This window comes from Rutilus rutilus (assembly GCF_951802725.1).
Source record: "Rutilus rutilus genome assembly, chromosome: 2".
Classification (NCBI taxonomy): Eukaryota; Metazoa; Chordata; class Actinopteri; order Cypriniformes; family Leuciscidae; genus Rutilus; species Rutilus rutilus.
In genome coordinates this window covers 38761829-38784555 of record NC_140210.1, presented here as the reverse complement: position 1 = coordinate 38784555, position 22727 = coordinate 38761829, and the positions used below count along the sequence as shown (strand labels likewise).

General features: G+C 37.2%; 1 protein-coding gene across 4 annotated transcripts in view; it reads right to left on the bottom strand.

The window, feature by feature from the left end:
* bcl9 (BCL9 transcription coactivator) overlaps positions 1 to 22727 on the bottom strand; it is a 110917-nt gene that overhangs the window by 14782 nt on the left and 73408 nt on the right. For all 4 annotated transcript variants that reach the window (XM_084402039.1, XM_084402040.1, XM_084402038.1 and 1 more), the window contains 2 exons: positions 11492 to 11569; positions 1217 to 1611 (listed from right to left, as the gene is read on the bottom strand). In XM_084402039.1, coding sequence (XP_084258165.1) covers positions 1217 to 1554 — 338 coding nt within the window. In that variant the 5' untranslated portion in view covers positions 1555 to 1611; positions 11492 to 11569. The remainder of the gene's footprint in view (positions 1 to 1216; positions 1612 to 11491; positions 11570 to 22727) is intronic.

Here is a 22727-nt window from a genome sequence, read left to right as displayed (position 1 = left end):
TGGTTTCCTGTCCACAAGAGACAGCTCCATGGCCATAAGCAGAGTGGGAATTGCAATCAAGTGGGCAGCAAATAATTCACTGGTGTGGTGCATCTCCATTAAAAAGAAATGAAAACAACTCCTCCTCATACACTTAAGAACAGTTTAATAAGATTGCAGTGAATTAATTGTATCTACATTTGCCCTACTGCATTAAAACGGTTTATTAACACATTTACCTAGGCAATGCTATAAAACTATAAAAACTATTTTGATACTTTATTAACATTAGGGATGTTCAAAACTAGTCGATGTGCTCAAAACAAATCTAGATAGACATATCCACTATTCAGTTGTTGGACAGCTAGTCGAAACTGTGGTGACATCCTTGTTGCTTATTTCTTCAAGTAATTGATAAATTCCCATAAAAATGTCAAATATTGTTTTCAGCATTATCTTCACTTACTTCTAAACATTTTTGCATGCCACACTGCACAAAAAAAACTACAGAATTGCATTATTAATTTTAGCATTTTGTTGTATTGCTATATGCATTACCATTCAAAAGATTGTGGTTAGATTTTTTAATGCTTTTGAAAGAAGTCTCTGCTTTTGTCTCTGCAAAAAATTAAAATTCATTACAAAACAAAATAACTACAGATTTTGTAGTAGACGATTTACTAATTTGTTGTGTCAATTTATAAATTGTGCGCACGATATAGCAAATCAAGGGAACGAATTAGTAAATCGTGTGCACGATTTAGCCTACTATTTTTTGTCCTGCATGTCATGTGAGAGGCTCCATAAATAACAGGTTTCTATCTGAATATATTTGAATATGCAATTTATTCTTGTGATGCAAAGCTGAATTTTCAGCATCATTACTCCAGTCTTGAGTGTCACGTGATCCTTCAGAAATCATTTTAAATGTGCCGATTTGCTGTTCAGGAAACATTGCTTATTATTATCAGTGTTGTTATGCTTAATTATTTTTAGTGAAACCGTGATGCTTTTTATTTCAGGTTTTCTTTGATAAATAGAAATATACTTTTGACACACTATATTTTTCTTTACTGTCACTTTTGATCAATTTAATACATCCTTGCTGAATAAAAGTATTCTTCTCATTTAAAAATAAAAACATACCTACTTCAAACTTTTGATCTGTGCATGTATACAAGTATAAAAGTTCAGTTTCAAGGAACAGTTCATATACCCGCATGTAGGGTTCTCTCACCTCTGAGTGTTAGCCGATGGAGAGTTCCTCACTTTGGGGTTGCTGGAATGCATTGACGTCAGTCCCAGTGCGACAGAGGCAGGAGCAGTAGAGTGCTGGTGGGGACTGTGGCTGTGTGTATGTGTGTGGGAGTGTGTATGTGTAGTGGTGGGCGTAGCTTTGGCCCGGGTGCTCCGGGGCCCGGTATTGGGGGTTGCGACAGGGCTGCTGCAGTCCTGGCCCTCTTCTTGCCGTTCTTTGGCTCTCTCCTTCCTGCCTGAAGCGTTTCCTGTGGTTCCGGTAGCTGCGGTGGTAGCCGTGGCTGCTGCTGCTGGTCTCTCCTCCTGCACCTCCAGCATTCTCTGTGTGGGCTTGTCTGGAGTCTCCCCGAGGAGCCCTCACAGCCCCTGGCCACACTAAACACAAACAAACAAGTAAAGAACAGTGTGTTAAGACCATGAGAGCTAGCAAATATTTTCCTTGTACTTCACTTCAATTAATTCAATATCAAAGATTAAGAAAAAACTAAACTACATCCATTTAAAAAAAAAGGGGAACTTTGAAAATCAAAATGCAATAATCAAAATGTTTAACATTTAGAGAGAAAAAAAACTAGTCTCATGATAATCAAGGATGCACTTGATCAAAAACACAGTAAAGAGAATAATATTGTGAAATATTATTACAATTTAAAATAACTTATGTATTTTAAAATGTACTTTATTCCTGTGATTTGCTGCTCAAGAAATTCTGCTTAATATTTTTGTGGAAATGTGATACTTGTGATTTTTTCAGCATTCTTTCAAGAAAAGAAAGTTTGAATAGAAAGCATTAATTTGACATGGTAACAACATTCATAATGTTGCCAAAGATCTTTAACTTTGATCAATTTAAATGTCCTTTCCTGGAGAAAGAAAGAAAAAAAAAATATCCAAAAAATTATTTTACTGATCCCCAAATTTTGAATGGCAGTGTATAGTTTAAATCTACTTTTCTCCTTGCATTGCCACACCTAAACTAGCTCTAAACTAACCAACTTCAAGTCACGTTTACTTGTTTGTACACCTGTGCAGACATGCTCCGTCTGAGTTCTGAATAAGTGTCTATGAACATCCACAACAAACTACTACACCATGAAATCCACTGACCATTTCAAACCACATCCAAGACTAAAGTTCTCAAAAAATCTCAGTCATTCCAAGAATATAAGAACATTTTAAAACACTGCATATTCGCCAAAACACTGAAATTTAAGGTGAGAAAATGTGGAACGGTGAATCTGCCAGGCAGTGGCCATCATCCAAAATTGACTGTAGAGTCAGACCGAAGGGCACCAAAATACCGATTTGTTGAAAACAAGAAGTCATGTAACATCTCAGATGGAGGCGTGTGATAGACTGAAAACAGTTTGCTGGTGGATCTTGTAGTCTGCACCAGAACATCATACTGAGAGCACATTTACAGTAAAGAGAACCATCATGTTTTAAGAGCAAGTCTCAGTAACTGGACTGGAAAACTTAAAAATCCAACCAAAATGGATGGAACCAAGGATGGAAAATTGGAGGATTCAAATAACCAACTGGACAATCCTTCGAAACATTCAGCAAAAGCCAGTCTCTGATGTACTCTGTCTTGAAGAGGTTGATTTGTTCATCTTAATTTAAGATTGGGTTTTTTTCTAAAGAAAATGAATACTTCTATTCAGCAAGGACGCATTCATTTGATTAAAAGCAATAAAAGACACTTAAATGCTGTTCTTTTAAACTTTCTATTCATAAAATAATTCTGAAAAAAATAAAATAAAATTCTGAAGTGACACTGAAGACTGGAGTAATGGCGGCTGAAAAGTTAGCTTTGCCATCATAAGAATAAATTACATTTTAAAATATATTAGAAACCCAATAGAAAGCAGGTATTTTAAGTTGTATATTTGATCACAATACAGATTACAGTGAATAAAGAGACAGACAGACAGAGAGAGAGAGAGAGAGAGAGAGAGAGAGAGAGAGAGAGAGAGAGAGAGAGAGAGAGAGAGAGAGAGAGAGAGAGAGAGAGAGAGAGAGAGAGAGAGAGAGAGAGAGAGAGAGAGAGAGAGAGAGAGAGAGAGAGAGAGAGAGAAGCATGTAATACGTACCACCTCAAAAACTCAACAGATAACTGACTAGTACAAATCTTTGTACTCCGCAATAACGTACAAAAAACAAACAAAAAAAACACAGGAATGAGAATGATCGAGTTTGTCTTTCAGGGTGTGCTAGTGCTTCCATGTGTGAATGAGATTGTGTTAACATGTAGTGGCCTTCTGCAGTTACGCAAACGCTAGCTTTCATAAGATATGAGAACCCTCTCAAAAAGCTGCAGTGTCAGACTGCGTTGTCATCCAGGAAATATTCAGGACCGCTTCCAAAACACTCAAATGATGCAAGCATCTCGCATATTCCCTCCCAGTTTAACAGTGAGGATTGAAAGACAGCACTAACTCAACCCTAAACTTAATGCTTTTATGGAGCTTCTCAGAAAAAAGGGCAAATGTTTATTATAATGCAGGTCAATTATTTATTTTAATGTATAATGTTTATAAAAATGTAGGTAAATTCCAAACAAAACATTCCTAGTCGTAGTTTACCGTCTAAACCCAATCGCAATCCGATTTAATATCAGGGCTCTATAGTGTGAGCATATTGTTTGCATTTGTAAGTTAAAATAATGCGTATGAATGTGAAAAATGATTTGGGAACATGATTAAAACTTAATATCATCAGAATAAAAACTCAATTCATTTAATGTTGCAAACTGTTTCACACTGATTGGCTGCTTTTCATTCCTTTACATCATGTAAACAGATAAAGCAAGCATACATATATGCTGATGTGTTAACGCTTGTTATCGACTAATTAAAATTATTATAAAAGGAGAAGAAGTCACACTGCAGGAGGTAAAATACCATAATATGTTTGCAGATATTTAAGAAACATGCAAAGTTCACATACTTGTTTCTCCGAAAAACAAATGAAATGTGTGTTCGTGTCGGAATGTCTGTTTTTGTTTTGGTCTGTGATCCGCCCACTGCCAATTTACCCAAAAGTCTTTCGACACCCTGGGTTGCCAGTTGGTGGAAAGCACAGCGTATTGCAGGCATAAAGGCCAGCAAACAAAGTCAAACTGGGTCAGAGATCGTGGCTGCGTGTCCTCAATCTCCCACCCCGCATGAGTACCAAGTCTAAAGAGGGGGCGAGGGAAAAACACACCAATATTTAAAATTTGGACTGCAGTACCCATTTCAACCACTAGTTGTCAATTTTACATATTGCACCTTTAAGAAACATTTCTTACTAATATTTGTGTGGAAGCAGTCATCAGTGTGGGTTGATTCCTCTCCCCCAAAAAGAGATGAATTTGGCCCCAGACTGAGAAAATCGCTATGCGCTATTTTTGATTGGCCATTGGGATAGTTTTGTTGCGCAGACCTGGCAACCCTGATAGTGATTCTTTATTTTCAGGAGTCTTTGATGACAAATTCAAAAGAACAGCACTTATTTCAAATAGAACATTATAAAATGTCTTTAATGCCACTTTTGATCAATTTAATGCATCCTTAGGGGATTCATTTCTTTAACAAAAACAAGCATAGAGCTCAGTTTGATATCGAAAAGTAAAAAGGAAACACAGTAAGAGAAATGAACACGTCAATTGAGGCAGCCATTTCAATTTTTTGTCATTTAAAGCGTGGTTTCCTTGCATGGCCCCTCTCTCTCCTCTTGAACCCACACTTGCATACTGACATTCTCAGATTTCACCGTTTGCAGTGTGAGAGGCCGGTGTGCTGCTCTAATGGCGAACAGCGGCAGCAGCATGGCCTTGACGTCAAGCGTTCTCCAGCCCGCCATAGACATTTCTCTTCATGCACGCACACCCACCAACACCGTTGCCAGGGCAACCCCAACCGACAGGCCCTGGATCTACAACAGCCTCAAAAACACACGCACACCTACCAATCTGCTTGAAGAATTATAACACGTGCACTTAAAGATACAGACAGATACTTGCACACAGTTTTACTACATTTCTAAATGTTTCTATAGGCTTACAAGAGACAGTGCATGCTATTTCTAGGAGAAAAATCCTCTAACAAATACGCCTATTTTTTCAAAATGCTAAATTATTTGATACGAAAAAAATCTTGAAAAAACCCGTTAAAACTGAATGCCCGATTGTGAGTCTAAGAAGCCTGGGACGAGGTTTGAACTTGAGGCAAGAAACGGGTTAAGAGAATGCATGTTGTGCATTCAAGCTCAGACTTTTCCACTTCCTTCTCAGAAATGGACAAACATTCCAGTATGCGCTTACACTTCCTGTCCAGCCTTGAGTGAGTGGGAACAAGAAAGAGGTGAAAACAGCGACCAGTGCGATGAGATATCCAGTTAATATCCAGCCATCTGGAATGGCGTGATGATATAAATCTAATATATAGAGACAAGAGAGGTCAAAACCACCAAAACATACCCTTTCAATGAGAAGAAAAATCACAGCTTCATCAATGCAGGCTGAAAATATTCACACTTTTAATATATTGTACATAAAATAAAATGTTAACATTACAGTAATAAAGAAAAATTGAACTACATATTTTTTCCTATGCATTTATTTTCATAAAACTTTGTATATAACAGACAAAATATATAACATTGTACAGTCGTGCTCAAAAGTTTACACACCCCTTGCAGAATCAGCAAAATGTTAATTTCAACAAAATAAGACGGAACATACAAAATGCATGTTATTTTTTTATTCGCTGACGCCCTCAGCCAAAACGATTTGCCAGGGAACAAATCATAGATTAATGAGACCAAAGATCGCCCGTTAGATATATACAAGACGAATTGTTTAACAACTAGACTCGAGACATCAGAGCCAGCGGCAAACATCAGAAGGACTAGCCGAGGTAAAGCTGTTCCAGGAGGGGTACATGAGTGCCCGGTGATCGCCTGGATCTCAAATCTCCGAAAATGTCAGATCAAAATTTCACATAGGCGCTACCTTTATAAATAAAACCACAGATTTGAGCTTTAAACAACTACATTCTCACCTGAAAAACTGTTAAAACTACATTTCGTGACACAATAACAGTAGTATTGCGAGATGCATTCTGGGATACCTGGCTGTCTCAAGACCGCACAAGTCACCTCTCGATGCATCCTCGGTAAAAGGGGCGGATCAAGAACACATCCGGGGATTTGTACTGGACTTGGCTAGATGTGAACAATGAATTGGAACAGTACCTGGGCAGCGACTGATGACGTTTCACAAGTCCACAAGAACACAAAGTACAGACAAGAACGCATATTGAGAAACAGCCAGAAAGAAAGAAAGATAGATTCAAATGCATTGTGCAGTGCCACACAAGCAGATCAAGCCAGTTCGCTGTATATTTGCACAATCCATTACCGCAAAACTGGCACAGCAATATCAAGGCTACACGGCAAGGCGCTCGGGATGCGGCCGGCGGGCGGTTCTGCTACAGGGCATCATCAGGAACGCAAACAGGCAAATAGGAAAATAGCAGGAGGTGCGTCGTGCACACAGACAGCAGAGCTGGACGCCACAGAGCCGTGAGGCTTAAATGACTATATGAACTGTGTAATGGGCTGTTTACGGCAGAGGTCCTGCCACCCTTATTCAGTTAAAGCAAAGCTTCCTAAACTGCATTTCCATTTTGCATGGCTCAAGGGCTGTATGCTCCCACTTATAAATCATAAAGAGACTGTGCATGTGTGTAGGAGACGTGTGGGCCCGACCACTCACGCGTGCGGCATCATGGTGAAAAGGATTTTTTATATTTTTCCACAGAGACAAAAAGAGCTGCAATAACCTTGAAAGCCATTGCCTTTGGGTGGAAAAAAATAAATAAACACATGCACACACTTAAGTTGTCGTTTAATGCTAGCTGTGGTTTTCCGTACCTAAATCCTAGTCTTTACCAATATAGACGCCGTATGAAACTAGTATTATATTGCTATTAGACGGAGCTTCTGTTAATATAATAAAGACAGCTAAAGAGACAGCTAGCATGATTTAAGGCTAGATATAGCAGCCAGAACAAACAGTCAACATAAAATCCATCAATCTGAACTGTTCAGTGTTAGATGGTTACGGAGAAAGGTTTTCATTCCTTATAAAAACGGCCAGACACATGCAAATCCCATTTATAATGCACAAATGATTAAGTCTAAACTGACCGTCTGCCTTGGCTTACTGCCTGCAGTGACGAAGACGCAAACAAGCAGATCTGCCTGTCAATTGTAGATTATTGACTAACTGCAGGGCCGTCGCAGACCGAGCCATCCAGACATTCATGCATCGACAGACACTTTTACACAAAACAAATAGCAGTGCATTCAAACTATACATTGTATAGCGTAAATAGAACTCACGACCTTCGCATTGCTAGCTCAAGGCTCAAGCTACAGGTGTGTTTCAATGACTACGTTTACATTCAATGATGCAATTTTTTACAATAATCAAATAAAGGGTTTAAAGGGTAACTCTCGCCAAAATGCAGCCTAGGGTCTTTTTGTTAATCTACCCGAGGCAAACTTTCATTTAATAGCATAATTAGAATTGAGACGCCACTTTTAAGTTTGACCGTATTATCGTTTTAGGTTAAATGCCTTGTGAATGGGGCACTTTTATGATAGCATCAAAAATCACTATTTTTAAAACACTAAGAAGCCTCGACACAACATGAAACTTTGCTCGAAGTATCACCAGGGGCTCTACACATGAACTCAAGCATTGAGAACATTGTGTACAAAGAGTTTACTAAAAAGAAAGATTTTGAACAACTCACTGTGTTTCCGTCCGCCGGCGTTTTGTCAGTCAAAAATAGTCGATCTCCGAATGCAACGTAACAGGGAGGGAGAGTAAAGATGGAAAGCTCCTAAAGCTTAGTTCCATATAAATTCACGGATAATTTGTTGTTTTCCCGTAGGTGAAAATCAATATTGACCTTGTATTTGAAAAAGGATCCTCAAAACAGGAAAGTCGGTTCATTCGCATTCGGAAATCGACTATTTTTGACTGTCAAAATGCCGGCGGACAGCTGCAGTGAGTTGTTCAAAATCTTTCTTTTTAGTAAACTCTGTGTACACAAACAATGTTCTCAATGCTCGAGTTCATGTGTAGAGCCCCTGGTGATACTTCGAGCAAAGTTTCATGTTGTGTCGAGCCTTCTTAGCGTTTTAAAAATAGCGATTTAAAAGTGCCCCATTCACTCCCATTCATAAGGCAATTTAACCTAAAACGAAAATACGGTCAAACTTAAGTGTTCTAATTATGCTTTTAAACGAAAGTTTGCCTCGGGTAGATTAACAAAAAGAGCCTAGGTTGCATTTTGGCGAGAGTTACCCTTTAATCTCAGCGAGATGTTTACATGACACAAGCACTTCACTCCCGTTTACATGCCATTTTCGTTATTCTGATTATTCGCTAAGAACTGTGGTTATTTTTACCGCCATTCTTCACAAACTCCCAATGCATAGCGCAAATGATGAACTCACAGTAGGTGTTTTAATCCACTTACATCAAATGCAAAACACATTGGATATCATTCGGCACCATGATGAACATAGCAATGCCAACGTAACGCTTCTCTGCGTGAAGATACAGAGCAGAGACTTACAGAAACGCGTCCACCATAAACACAGCAGCACACTTATGAACTGATAAGTGACTTCATGTAATTAGTCCATTTAGTCAGGCCTGCACCTGCAGGTCTTTCTTCCAGCTGAGATCTGCTCGAACACACCTGACTGTAATTTATAAGTGATAAAGTGAACCAAAGACCCTGATTAGCTCTTTCAGGTGCGAATTTAATTACAGCCGTAGCTCAAGTCAGCAAGAACGCAGAACTTCAGCAGGAGGACCGAGCACCTCAGATAAATTTAAGGAATTTTAAAGAATTGAACAATATTAAAAAATAAAACAAATTAAATTAAATGCAAAATTAGGGATGTCAACAGTACTGGTTGTAGAACTAACAAGTTCCACAATATCTGTAGTACACAGAAAATAAATAAAAGAGAACAGCACTTCGCTCGGTAACTTTAATACAATTTAAATACATAAATCTTCCACAATCTAACATGACCAAAACTTTTAGGTCTCTTTCTCAGTCAAACCAATCAGTTTTAAATAATCAGTATTAAACAAATCCTTACTAAATGATTTACAGCCAATAAACACGCAGTAAACACCATGCTAATAATTAAATAGTTACTTGAAGGCTACACTGCATTGTTTTATTGTTTAAAGAGGAATATGTTCATTTAGCATATTAGTTTTTGTGGTATCAAAATGATCAGAATCAATCAAATTTGCCCACAGCTATATAGCAAAACAAATGAAAGTGAGCACTAAACACAAATGACAGAACAAGTAATCCAATTTTGCAACCATTAATTGCACTGCTAAAGTAAAGCTAAAGACAACTCAGTTCAATCACTTCAAGCTCAGTTCTTAGCAGTGCATACTGGGAGAGGAAAAAAAGGCTGAGATGTGTACTCTGTCATTCTTACAGATAAAGGGATTCATTGGTCATAAACCAGCATTATTAGCTAAAAGTTAATTAATTGGGGGTTTTCAATACATTGAGCTTTATTTCGCACTAAATTGACTAGAGAAAATACACTTACATTGTTATTATTATTATTTTCAAACTTCTTCAGAGCCAAACAAATAAATCCTGAACTATAATTACCGGTATTGATTTTGGGAGCCATATCTAGAACTTTTTTTTTTTTTTTTTTCACAGAAAGGACCCATTCTATTACAGCATCCACCAAAGTTCATTTAGTGCCTAGATCCTTCTGAGGAATGCTATACGCTCCCACAGATTATACTGGAAAATGGCCCCAATGTACAAATGCCTAAACCAATAGGGGTCCATCTATTTGTTAAAAAAAAAAAGAAAGTCCACCTGTGTGAATGAAGGTCACGAACAATGGCTGTAATGATCACCACATATCTTGATCCAGTTGAGGATGTGTGGTCCAAAAATATCCCAACAAACTCCAAACCATCACTGGACATTGGTCCAGAACAGTTGCCAGTTGTAACATGAATATGGGCAGTAATAATAAATTAATAATTGGTAACACTTTACAATAAGGTTCATTAGTTAACTACATTAGTAAGCATGAACTAATAATGACCTGCACTTAAACAGCATTTATTAATCTTTGTTAATTTCAACATTTACTAACACTTTATTAAAATCTTGTTAACATTAGTTAATGCACTGTCAACTAACATGAACAAACAATGACCAGTTGTATTTTTTATTAACTAACATTAACAAAGATTAACAAATACAGTAACAAATGTATTACTCATGGTGTTAGTTAATACATTAACTAATGTTAACTAATGAACCTTATTGTAAAGTGTTACCAAATTATTTTATTCAACAAGGATACATTAATTTGATCAAAAGTGAAAGTAAAGACTAAGGATGCACCAAAATGAAAATTCTGGGTCAAAATCGAAAATTCAGGATGCACCAACAATAATCAATTAATTAATTAAATTAATTAAACTCATGTAATAATCATCACTCAAATAGCTTAAACTGAGTTGTACAAACATTTAAATTGCACAATAGGCAGTTTTTAAGAGCAAGAGTTTTTAAGTCAAAACGTGCCATCGTTTATTCAACATGTGTTTTGGTCACTGATTTAACCCAGAAACCGAAAACAGCTGTAGCCGAAATTTTGTTGCATCCCAAGTTAGGACATTTACCATGTTATAAATTATCATTTCATATAAATGTTGTTCTTTTAAACTTTCTATTCATCAAAGAATCCAATTTTTTTTTTTTTTTTACAAATTATTATCATAAAAATGTAAAGCAGCAACACTGGTATTAACATCGATAATAATTATTATTATTTACTGAGCAGCAAATAAACATAAGAATGATTTCTGAACATTTATTGAAAATTCTGATTTGCCATCACAGGAATAAATTAGTATACACTTCAACAAATATTAAAATTGAAAACTGTTTTGTTTTTTTGTGGGGTTTTTTTTGTGATAATATTTCACAATACTACTGTTGTTACTATATTTCTGATCAAATAAGTGCAGCCATGTTGGGCATAAGAGACTTCTTTAAAGAACATAAATCATACAGACCCCAAACTCTTGAACATGTATGAAACCCATAAATACATCACAGCTGTTGTTTGACATGGATGTGCTAACACAGGCATGAAAATAAGATATGTAAGCTGCACTCACCATGTCCCTCTTTGTCACGATATAGCTGTGGCCATGACTGCACTGACTGCAACAGAACACCACCAACCGCACAACGATCTAAGAGAGAGAGAGAGAGAGAGAGAGAGAGAGACAGACAGAGAATACACATTTATTAAACGCACTCAGAGGGCCAATGTTACACCGCTGAGGAAATGCTTTAAGAGGAAAGAGTAGTGTGTTAAAGCCAAATCTGCAGAATGGACTGAGGTAATGGCTTGATTAATAATAGATGGGCGAACCAGATTTTGATTGAATGACACTTGTTTGAAATGTGTATCATTATAAAGAACCTTCAGAATTGTCAAGCTTGTCAAACCCTCTCCCACACTCACACTATAAGCTGTAATATACCATTATGAAGCCTGTGAAAGGATATATCAATCAAATCACCATTTACTCACCCATGCCATTTAATACCTGTATGATTCCTTGTCTTAAATATGCAAAAGCAAGAATGACATTTGAAAGTGGATACCAAGAATTAATATGAATAACCAAATTTTTTACTTTTTTCATCATAAACTACTGCTCAAATGTATATGATCAGTAAGATTTTCTTGTTTTTAAAAGTAATAATTTTATTACATTTTAAAATAGTGTTGTCACGATGCTGGAATTTCTAACTTTGATACGATGCCTTGAAAAATATCGATATTCGATACCATATAGGAAAACCGCCATATAGGCTAATGGACAAACAAAATATATATATATTTTTTTTTAATCATTTGGCTTACACAGTGAGACTTTATTTGAAACTTTGAACTAAATTTACAAAAAAAGACTAATAAGAAGACAATAAAAAAGACAATAAAATAAGAACAAAGTAAACGAATTGCAAAGAAAATAGCACAAATACAATAGAATTAATAGACTAAATAAAATAAACAGGGCTTTAAGTTTTTCAGATGGGTCTAATAGTATTCAGGTAAGAAATAGCAGTGAGAAGCTTGTACATGGCTTGGCTCCCCCACCACTCACTGCTTTAATAAAGCAGCAAACAACTCTTGTTAGACACACCAGATCTGTGGCAAGAGGGGATTGTGTAATACAAATGAGGAGAACTGCCTTTGGACAGTCAGTTTTTTCAGTGAGAGCAGCTCGCACATGGAACAGTCTGTCTACGTCTATCAGAGACTGTGATTCATATTGGTCACCTTAAAATCATGGTTAAAAGACAATCAAGTGTGTGCCCATAGCTATTTCAAATCACCTGAAGCGTGCTTTGCCTTGTTTTATGTTTTGCTGTCCTTGTTTTAAAATGTACTTTATGTATTCTTATGAAATGTGGTCTACTGTATGTATAAGCATTGTTAATTTGTTTTAATGTATTTTATCTGACATTACACCTGCCCAGGGACTACAGTTGAAAATTAGCCAAGTTGACTAAACTGCCACATTGACTTAAATGTTTATTAATGTGCACTGTCCCTGTAACTCTAAACTGTATGCATTAATAAAAATACTAATAGTAATCAAATGTAAAATAACACTGGATAGTTTTCATTGTAAAAATTAAATACAGATTAATGCTTACAAATAAAGTTAACAAAAGTTATTCAGTCAAGAGTAGTGAGTGATTCTGTCTTTTGTTCTTTGATTAGCATGACGGACAGCAACAGATATATTAGGCTGCCATGACTTGAGTTTATGCACGGATCCAATATACTGTTACATAACTGTTCATCTATAATATCCGCCAAGACTGGTATTTTAAAATCGTTTTGTGTGTATTTGACAGTTTAAGCACAATAAGCCACGAAAAGAACTCAATTTTGCACTCTCGAGCTGTTTGAGAGGCGGCTTTATGTGCGCTCCACTTATATAGGTCAGTGGTGCGCGTGCTTTTGGTGAGAGTGTGAAACCTGCGAGAAAGATTAAAATTATGTGCACTACAAGCACTATTCAACTGGAGCGAATGAGACGAGTGAGTGAAAGGAGGCAGGTGTGTGTCAATTCGCCTTCAAAGAGAAGATGGAGCGAGAACACGCAGCTGGTATCGGTGTATCAGTACTGCAGAAAAGGAGTGTTGGAACCATTTCAGATATTTCAGTATCGATGCGTATCGAAATTTTAGATGCACTTGGCTGAAACCGAAAATAACCATTTTTAATAATTACTAATTTCTTATTTTTTGGCATACCTGTATATTAGACTTCTTATTTTAATTACATTTTATTGAATCTAAAAAAAAAAAAAAAAACAAGACAATAAAATAACCACACTTTTATTTTAAGTACCACACCAAAATGGGAGAGAAAATATATTAAATATCAATATATTGGCCTATTCCTCATTCAGTTCTATGCAACAGAATCAGATAACTATTTATTTTTTGACCAATTATCAAAATAAAGTATAGTCCAGCAAAGATATTATTATCAGAGCATGTGAGAGGCTACAGGGGGGCGGATCAGTCAAGTCAAGTCACATTTATTTATATAGCGCTTTTTACAATACAGATTGTTTTACAGTGATAACAGGCGATCTGACCAATCATAATCGGCCATCCGCCGAATCCGCTCATTTTTGTCTGACAAAGCAGTCAGGAAAGTTAGTAGATTAACGTTGGAAGATTTGAACTTGAAAAACGGAGTGTACTGATGTCTTTCCGCGGTTAAAACAACACTCCTTCTGATGTTCATTAATGTTTATTTGATGCTATAAATGAACTAGAAGAAATGATCGGTTCACGAGCAGCTTTAACTGAGGCTCTACAGCGATCTGTCACGACACATTAAACAGCAACAAAACGGTATTTATTGTATAAATTGGTTTTAAAAAAGTTGATACTTTGTTTCATATCAAAAGTAACCTGATTTGTCCTGTCTGTCAGTGTGTTGTCAGTGTCCTCTTTGCTCCGCAATGTATTTTTCACTGCGTGAGAACATGTGGCGTGAGAGAGGCGTGGCTTGTCGGACATAGCAACGGTAACTAAAGGGGGCGGGTCTTTGCGGTCAATTTGAGCGACTTTGCTTTTCTGGTGAGCATGAGTGGTACAAAAAAAAAAAAAACACCACACTAACATGTAAAGTCTTTGGAACAAGCACGAATACAGCAAAGTAGACACATTTAAATGCATTGACCAGGTGAGGGGCTCTTCTATTCCAAGCGTGATGAAGTCTGCAAGCTTGTACCTTGCCGTTTCGAGAGTAGGTGAATGAATAAAAGCGAAAGAGAAAGTGTGAATCTGTGTGGGTGTCCCCAAATATAATAAACTTAGAAATAAGACATGAAAGAACTTTATCAAAGGTTCCAAGCACTGGTAAAAACATGTCGCCCACAAACTAAGCTTCAAAGCCCACGATCAGACAAAGAGCAGAGAAATACAACGGTGTGAAGAAATGACGCATTGTTTTGTTTTAAAGTGACACTCTAAATCCCATCAGAAGCATCCTCATATAATGAGGTCACTTCCTACTCCAAACAGGAGCTGATCAACATCCAGTTTCCTCTTTCCCCAGAGTCGTTAAAAGAATCTTCCTGCATCTGGCTCATTGTCATTGCCAAGTCCTTGTGTCATTTTATTATTTGTACTACTTTTAACTGGATAGTGGCAAAGGTTCACAATAAAAAGTCTTTATTGTGAACTAAAGTTTCCTGCACGCTATTTGTTGAAGCATATGTGCACGATTCAACAGGCATGGGGTTTTGGTTTAATAAATGTGAGCATCAATTTTAAAAAGGCATTTAGTTGGGTCAGCAAAATATTACACCAAATCAAACCAGAAGAAACTGTGCATCGCCACATGAGAACCATTTCTGTGTCGTTTCTAACAGTGAAATCATTTCTTCTAATGTGACATCAATTGGCCATATCATCGGAGGAAGTCACATTCAGTAAAAACTCCAGTGTGATGTTGAGCCACTACCAGAGACCGAACGGCTGCAGAATCCAGATTATTCTATGGTCACCAGCACAGCACAGTGTGACTTCAATGTGTTTAAGGACAGAGAGAGTGAGAGACAGACATTGACATAATGTGACTGCAAAAGCAGGTTCTGTGTATAAGATAAACACATCAACACAATGTTTCAATTTCTCCTACACATACAAACACACACAACCATTTCACGAGTTCACACGTACATGAAATCAGATGTAGTATTTTAAGCGTATTTGGCATGCTGTCCGGGGGAGGGCTCCGAGCTCGGAAGTTGGCCCGAACCCAGAGTACTCCCCCTTTTTACTGGGATAGAAACCAGCTGAGAGTGAGGTGATGGGGTGGTGGAGGGATGCTGTGAAACTTGTCATGAGACAGAGGTGAGGAAAGGCTTCATTTATACCGGCTTCCTCTTGTGCTGATTGGTTGATTACCTGAACGTGCTCCTCCCGAACTTTGTTACATAAAACTTCATTTAAACTTTCCAGACCAGGGGTTTACTCACGTATGTAGTTTCTAATTCATATGTTATTTTCTTATGTGGAACAAAGAACAAGACCCTTTTAAATCATGTTCAGGCAAAATAAAAATGAATAAAATTATATAATAAAATAATAAATAAAATGAAAAATAATAAAATTAATTTAAATGAAAAATTAAATTAAATAAAACAGAATAGAATAAAAATAATTAAATGAAATGAAAAATGTAATAAAATTGTATTAAATAAAAATAATGTATTTTTTTTTTTTTTATAAAACAAAAAATTTAATAAAAATTAAAAAGTTAAAAATCAAAAATAAATCCAGAGCGTTTCCCTGCCTATGGCCCAAGATACTGCTCCAACATCCCTGTGTCCCTACATAGGGAAAGCAATTTGGAGATTGCATGGATGGAAACTAATAAATAAATAAATAAAAAATATATATATATATAAATAAATAAATAAATATATATATATATATATATATATATATATATATATATATATATATATATATATATATATATATATATATAAATAGCTGTACTGTGCAAAATGTCCAAAATCAAATAAAAATAGGTAAATAACTGTACTGTGCAAACTGTCCAAACACCTCAAGTACAGCAAGCTGTCAGCATGTCAAGTCCTGTCACTGAAACTTGTAAAAAAAAAAAAAAAAAAAAAGGTAAACTATTCCCTAATAGAATAGTCAGTAAGACAACTAGTTGTCCGTTGTGATCCATTACCATTCACACCCACTATTATCAGTCTTCTAATGCTATACAATAGAAAACCAACAGACTAAAAGTTTAACATTTCCGCTTCAGCATTTAGTACATCATGAGAGTGAGTTATTAATGGAAGTTTTCATTATGGGTTGATTGCTCCTTTAAATCCACTATGAAAGCATAAACAACACTTATAACTTTTTAACAATCTCACAAAACATTAACGACCTTTCCTCGCCTTTCCTTGTTTCCTGTCAATCACATCAAGGCTTTTCTCATTCAGCATTTAAAAACATCCTTCAACCTGCCCGTGTCTACGCCCAGGGTTATGTTATAGTCAATCTTTATAACAGTTTTACAGTTGTGTATTAAAGGCTTACAAAATTTGTATCCGCATCGAGCTAGGTGACGGCAGACAAGCAAACAAGAGGTGCTAACAAAAGCCTCAACTGGGTGTCGTCATGAGTCTGTCAGATAATGTTGCCTCAAATTATAGGTTATTTTGTGAGCATTCAATCAGAGGACAGTGACGCAAGCAGACATGGAACGACTTAACCTTTTGCAGCACAGAGCTTTCACAATAGAATTCCTCACATGCTCCAACAAACCAGTTTATGTGTTCAGGGAAGACTGGTGCAGAAACCTATAGGCTTCCCCGCTGCTGGAAGGCAATGCTTCCGTCTCTGTCCAGAACTGTGGAACAAAAATAAGCCTTGCTCTCACTGCCCATCTTTAGGGCCAGCTAGTCAGGGTTCAATCTAGAAAGCATAAAACGTACTGTATTCAAAGACAGGAAATCTAAATCAAATTCTTTTCAAACTCTTAGAATCACACTAAACGAATCTTCGTGTAATCAGTGTTTGGGATTGACAGCGATATTTCACTGATTGTTTAAGACTGGAGCAAATGCTAAAAAATAAATGTGTCAGGAATTATTTTTTGCTGAATCGGTTCAGAGGATCACTTACTGAGTTGGTGAGATTTTTTTAATGTTTTTGAAAGAAGTCTTTTATGCTCGCCAAGGCTTAACTTATTAGATCAAGAATACAGTAAAAACTGCAATATTGTGCAAAATTTATTCCTGTGATGTTAAATCTGAATTTTCATCATCACAGTCTTCAGTGTCACATGATCCTTCAGAAATCATTCTAACATGTTGATTTGCTGCTCAAGAAACATTTCTTATCATCATCAATGATGACACAGTTGGGCTAGTGTTGGGCGATATGGTCCAATCATTCTGTCCTATCGTCAGCCTGTGAAATCGCCGATACACAATATTATCACACGTGCGGGGGATGCAATAGTCTACTAATTTGATTTACTTATTTACTCATGAAATTATTTACTTCAGGACATTTTTATTATTATCATCATCATTTTGCAAGCAAAGATGGATTTGAAGAAAAATGTCACGTCACGTAAATATTTCACCCAAAAGGAGAGCCCCTGGATATCACACATACATTTTGCAAGCTTTGCATCGGAGTTATACCAGTGAAGGGAGTCTCAAACCAGTCAATTATTCCCTGAACGTGAAAGTAAAAAAAACTGAGCTTTTGGCATCTGATGCTGCATGGCACATTAATACTCTCAGACACAAGAGCTCAGTGCCGATAATGGTATATCAACCATCTTAATATTCCTCTTGTGGACCATACATTAATGACAGTGGAACAAAATGAGAAGAATCAATATTTCTTGTTAAACAAGTTGTGTTTATTTAAAGTCTGTGTTTGAAGCTGCTTTTGATTTCAATCAATGACTATTTGTTTGGACCTAAAGACTGTTATTAGGCCTATATCATTTTAGTCAAAATATTATTAATAATTTGTAATTGTAGTTTCATTAGTGTCATTAAAATGATGCTATGGAAAAACACAAAATGCTGACAAACAACAATGCCGTTTTCGCCTTGAAATAACCAACTGTATAAGAATTATGTGCCCTTTTATAACAAGCAATCTTGACAATTTGTGAATATATAACCTTGCAATTCCATTTTGATGTAGTTTTTTAGTCGTTTTAAAAACATTGAGGAGTCCTCAATCCTCATACGCGAGTGTCAGTGTTGCAAGTGTGTTTATGCTGTGATTTTGTTAAGAACTTAGGAAAAGCAAATTCATTTTAGTTACTAATATTAAATTTGACAAGACTAGCCTGATAACAACAACAACAACAAAATACATTAATTGGAAAATGAGCCAATTATTACCTGATATCGTCAAAGGCATCAGCCATCGGTGACATCTCTGACTATCGTCGATACGCTCGTCTATCGGCACAACACTTAATTGGGCTGCTTATTGTTTTTGTGTTAACAGATGCTTTTTTAGGATTATTTGATGAATAGAAAGTTTTTAAAAAAAGAACACTGAAGACACTTAATGTTGTTACAAAAGATTTCTATTTATTCAATTCGTCCTTACGAAGCCAAAAATGTTGCTGCTTCCATTTTCTCACAAAATGTGCTTTTCCTTTTTTAATCACTCAAACAATACGAGTCAACACTAGGGATGGGGCCGATCCGATCCAGTATCGGAACCCGATACCAGCGTAATTCACGTATCGGATTTTCCCGATCCAACCTGCTGAGATATCCGATATCCATGACCATGAGTCATGTCTGCGCTCGCTTTAACGTCTGCTGAAATGACTCCAAAGTCCAAAAGTGATTCCCGCCGGCGAGTCTGCTAGCTGGCTGCAAACTGTGGAATAGATTTCCTGAACGGAGGCGCGGCTCAATGAGACACAGAGTTTGAGACACGCCCCCGCTCAGGAAATCCATTCCACGGTTTGCGGCTAGCCAACAACGTCCGCTGTGTGGAAATACTTCACACTGGAAACACCGCAGAGCAAGACAGCAAAATGCAATGTTTGCGAAGCTGTAATTCAGAGCCCTTTAAAGCTCCCTCGCGTCGTACAACACAACGAACGCAATCAAACATTTTGTTTTGTAACCACGTTACTGTGCGTTTACACCAAACGCGAATAGCGCGTCAAATTCGCGTCTACCGCGTCTATTTGGACGCTTGAATATTTTGAATCCATTCGCGCGACCAGAGTAAAATTGACGTGCGTAAAAAGCAAAAGTTTGAAGCGAAATCCGCTTGTTTGTTTGCACGATGCTGATGTTGATCGAGCATTCATCGAGAGAGTTACTGCATCGGAGCGAGGATCACCCTTCAGATAGTGTGTGTGTAAGATGTTTACACTTGCACTTTTCTTATATTTCAAGACGCAAGTATTTGACATTTTGGGAATGTAATAAATATTGACATGACAATCAATTTGAAACCCTTACAGTTGCATATTTGTTTTCAGAATGGGATTTTTCCTGTTAACAGGATTTCCTGTTTTTCTGACTTCCTTTTCTGACCTTATACTTACCTCAAGTTGCCTTTTGGGACATACATGCATACATACATACATAACATATCATTCATACTTGCCTGTTGAGAGAAGTTTATTTCAGTAACATATAAAATAAACAATAATGATAATAATAATATTAAATCAAACACAGCTCTGGTATCGGAATAGTATCGGTATCGGCCGATATCCAAATTCAGGTATCGGGATCGGATCGGAAGTGAAAAAATGTGGATCGGTGCATCCCTAGTCAACACCGTCAAAATATTCATTCTTTGAATGAATAAATTGAGACTACATCATGATGGTTTCAACAAAATATTTAACGCATCACTAGGCCTTGCTTAATAACTGCCCACTCAGCTGATTTTTATTTATTACATACAATACATATTCAGAATTTAAAACAGAACATATACAAATAAAAGATTCAAGTTAAGATTATAGAACTTAAGGAATAGGCCTAGTCCCCGTAAAAATCTAGATTTTGTCAACATTTACTTATTCCAAACCTGTATGTTTTTTTTCTCGTATGAAACACAGATGAAGTCATATGGTAAAAATGTCCAAACTATTTTTTCCATACAATAAATGTGATTGTTGACAAAGGAATTATCTTGCCCCCTTCCAGTTGCATGGCAAAACAGCAGATTGGATATTATTTATGGATATATTCTTTTGTTTTCTACGCAAGAAACAAAAGTTTAGAATGTAATGAGCATTAAACTCCTCATTTATTCACCTTTAACAGTTATTGGTCAATTGTCTTTAATTGGCCAAACAAGACTAATATATTGACCAAACCGATCACAAGAAGAAAGTGATCAAGGAAATCAAGAAGCAAAGAGACCTCATCCAAATCAAGAGTTTCAGTAGTCGCGTTTCCATTACAGATTTGCGCAGCCATTGCGCACTGGCCCTTTTTTTTTTTTTTAAATGGGAGACATAGGCGAGTTATCCAAGCATTAATGGCAACTTGTGAGCGTATGTGGTGTTTCTGGGTGATTATCCCTCATATTCTTTGTGGTTTAGAATCCAGTATTCCCGTAATTCTTTTGTCTTTTATGACTTTAATGAAGAACTCGGTCTCGTCTTCTGTCCAAACATACAGCACCATCTACGTCAGGTGACCTGTAAATGCATTGCATTTCCATTGCAGTTTTGCGAAATATTCCTTTTACGAACTGCCTGAAAAACCACCTCATGAGAGCGTAAAAACTTTTTTGCGATACATGGGAGTTTTTGCGAAATTGACGGTTTCCATTGGCCGTATTTTTAATTCGCAATTTCAATTTGCGCAATTTGAAGGGTAATGGAAACGCAGCTACTGATGTTAAGATCAAACTGAGGTATTTCTCATCTTAAAAAAGGACCGATATCGATCTTACACCAGGATTTCCCTACCATAACATAACATAACTCAACGAAGGTCCCCAAACTGTTCACAGACAATGCAAACATGTATTTATGGATGTATTCTACCATTTTGCTTTCTGCTTTTTTATTTTTCAATTTAACTCAAAAAGACCCAGCCTGAAAAACACTGTTCTACAAAATACCCACATGCTGTTTGGATGTTCAAATGGCCATTTCTATCAGGCGTGTGTCTGTTTCCTCCACAGCACCTGAACATATTCCAAACGCATTAGCCGTAAACTGTGCAGGCCTGGGCTAAACCCAGCGAACTTAAACAGTAGACAAATGTTCAGTGCCTCTTTCCCTTCTCCTCCTCATTCTCTCTAAATGCAGCGCTGCACTCTTGGCCGTGTACGTTCCTTTGTTCAGTGGAGTGTCTGTGTCTGTCTAGTGAAGTGAGCTCTCCTGATCTGAGACCACCGCTGGCATGGATCACACTCGCTCCTGTGTGTATGTGTGTGTCTGTGGTAGAAGGCTCTCCTGCTTGTCTACCAGAGTTGGCATGGCGTTCCTGCTCCCTAAATGCAAGACTAAACTTCTGTTTCTGTGTGTGTGTGTGTGTGTGTGTGTGTGTGTGTGTGTTGTTGGCATGGTGCTGCAGGCTTCTACAGGCCGCCAAAGGCCTGGCGCCATGGTGACATGATGTCAGACGACCAGCTGGTGAGAAGGGTGATGTGCACTGGCACGTAAGTGTGTGCACGTGCATGCATGCATTCACACACAACTGGAGAAAACGAGCATGCTCACACACACACACACACACACACAATACAATACTTAGTAATACACAAAGTACAGATGGCCACTACACATTTTCAAAATCGACTCAGTGCTTGAAAGACTAGTCAACTAATTGTCTTAAGAAAGCCCTGAATAGATTTTCATTTAGTACTCCATGTACTAAATCACAAAAAAACTGAAATAAAAATTAATAAAAACTAGACTTTTTTTTCCCCAAAATAATAAAAATGGCAAAAAATTACTAAAACAGACAATTATAGTAGTGGTATCTCAGTGATATTTTACACTGGCACTATAAAGGCCTCATTATACTTCTGCGTCGGACCTACGCCGGAGCCTATACGCTGTAGGCAACGTGTTGGTTTTAATTTATACTTCTGTGTCGTTGTCCGCGTTGACGCGTACCTAGGAAGCGTGTGAAACCCCGAGGGAGGGGTTCTGGCAGACCAATCACAGCGCTTGTGTCCACGTAGAATTGACGCGTTGTTACATTTTTGGAGAGGTGCACGTCAGGGTACGCCGTAGGGTACGCGCGCTACACACAGCCTACGACGTAGCTACGGCGGCAGTTCGACGCAGAAGCATAAAAC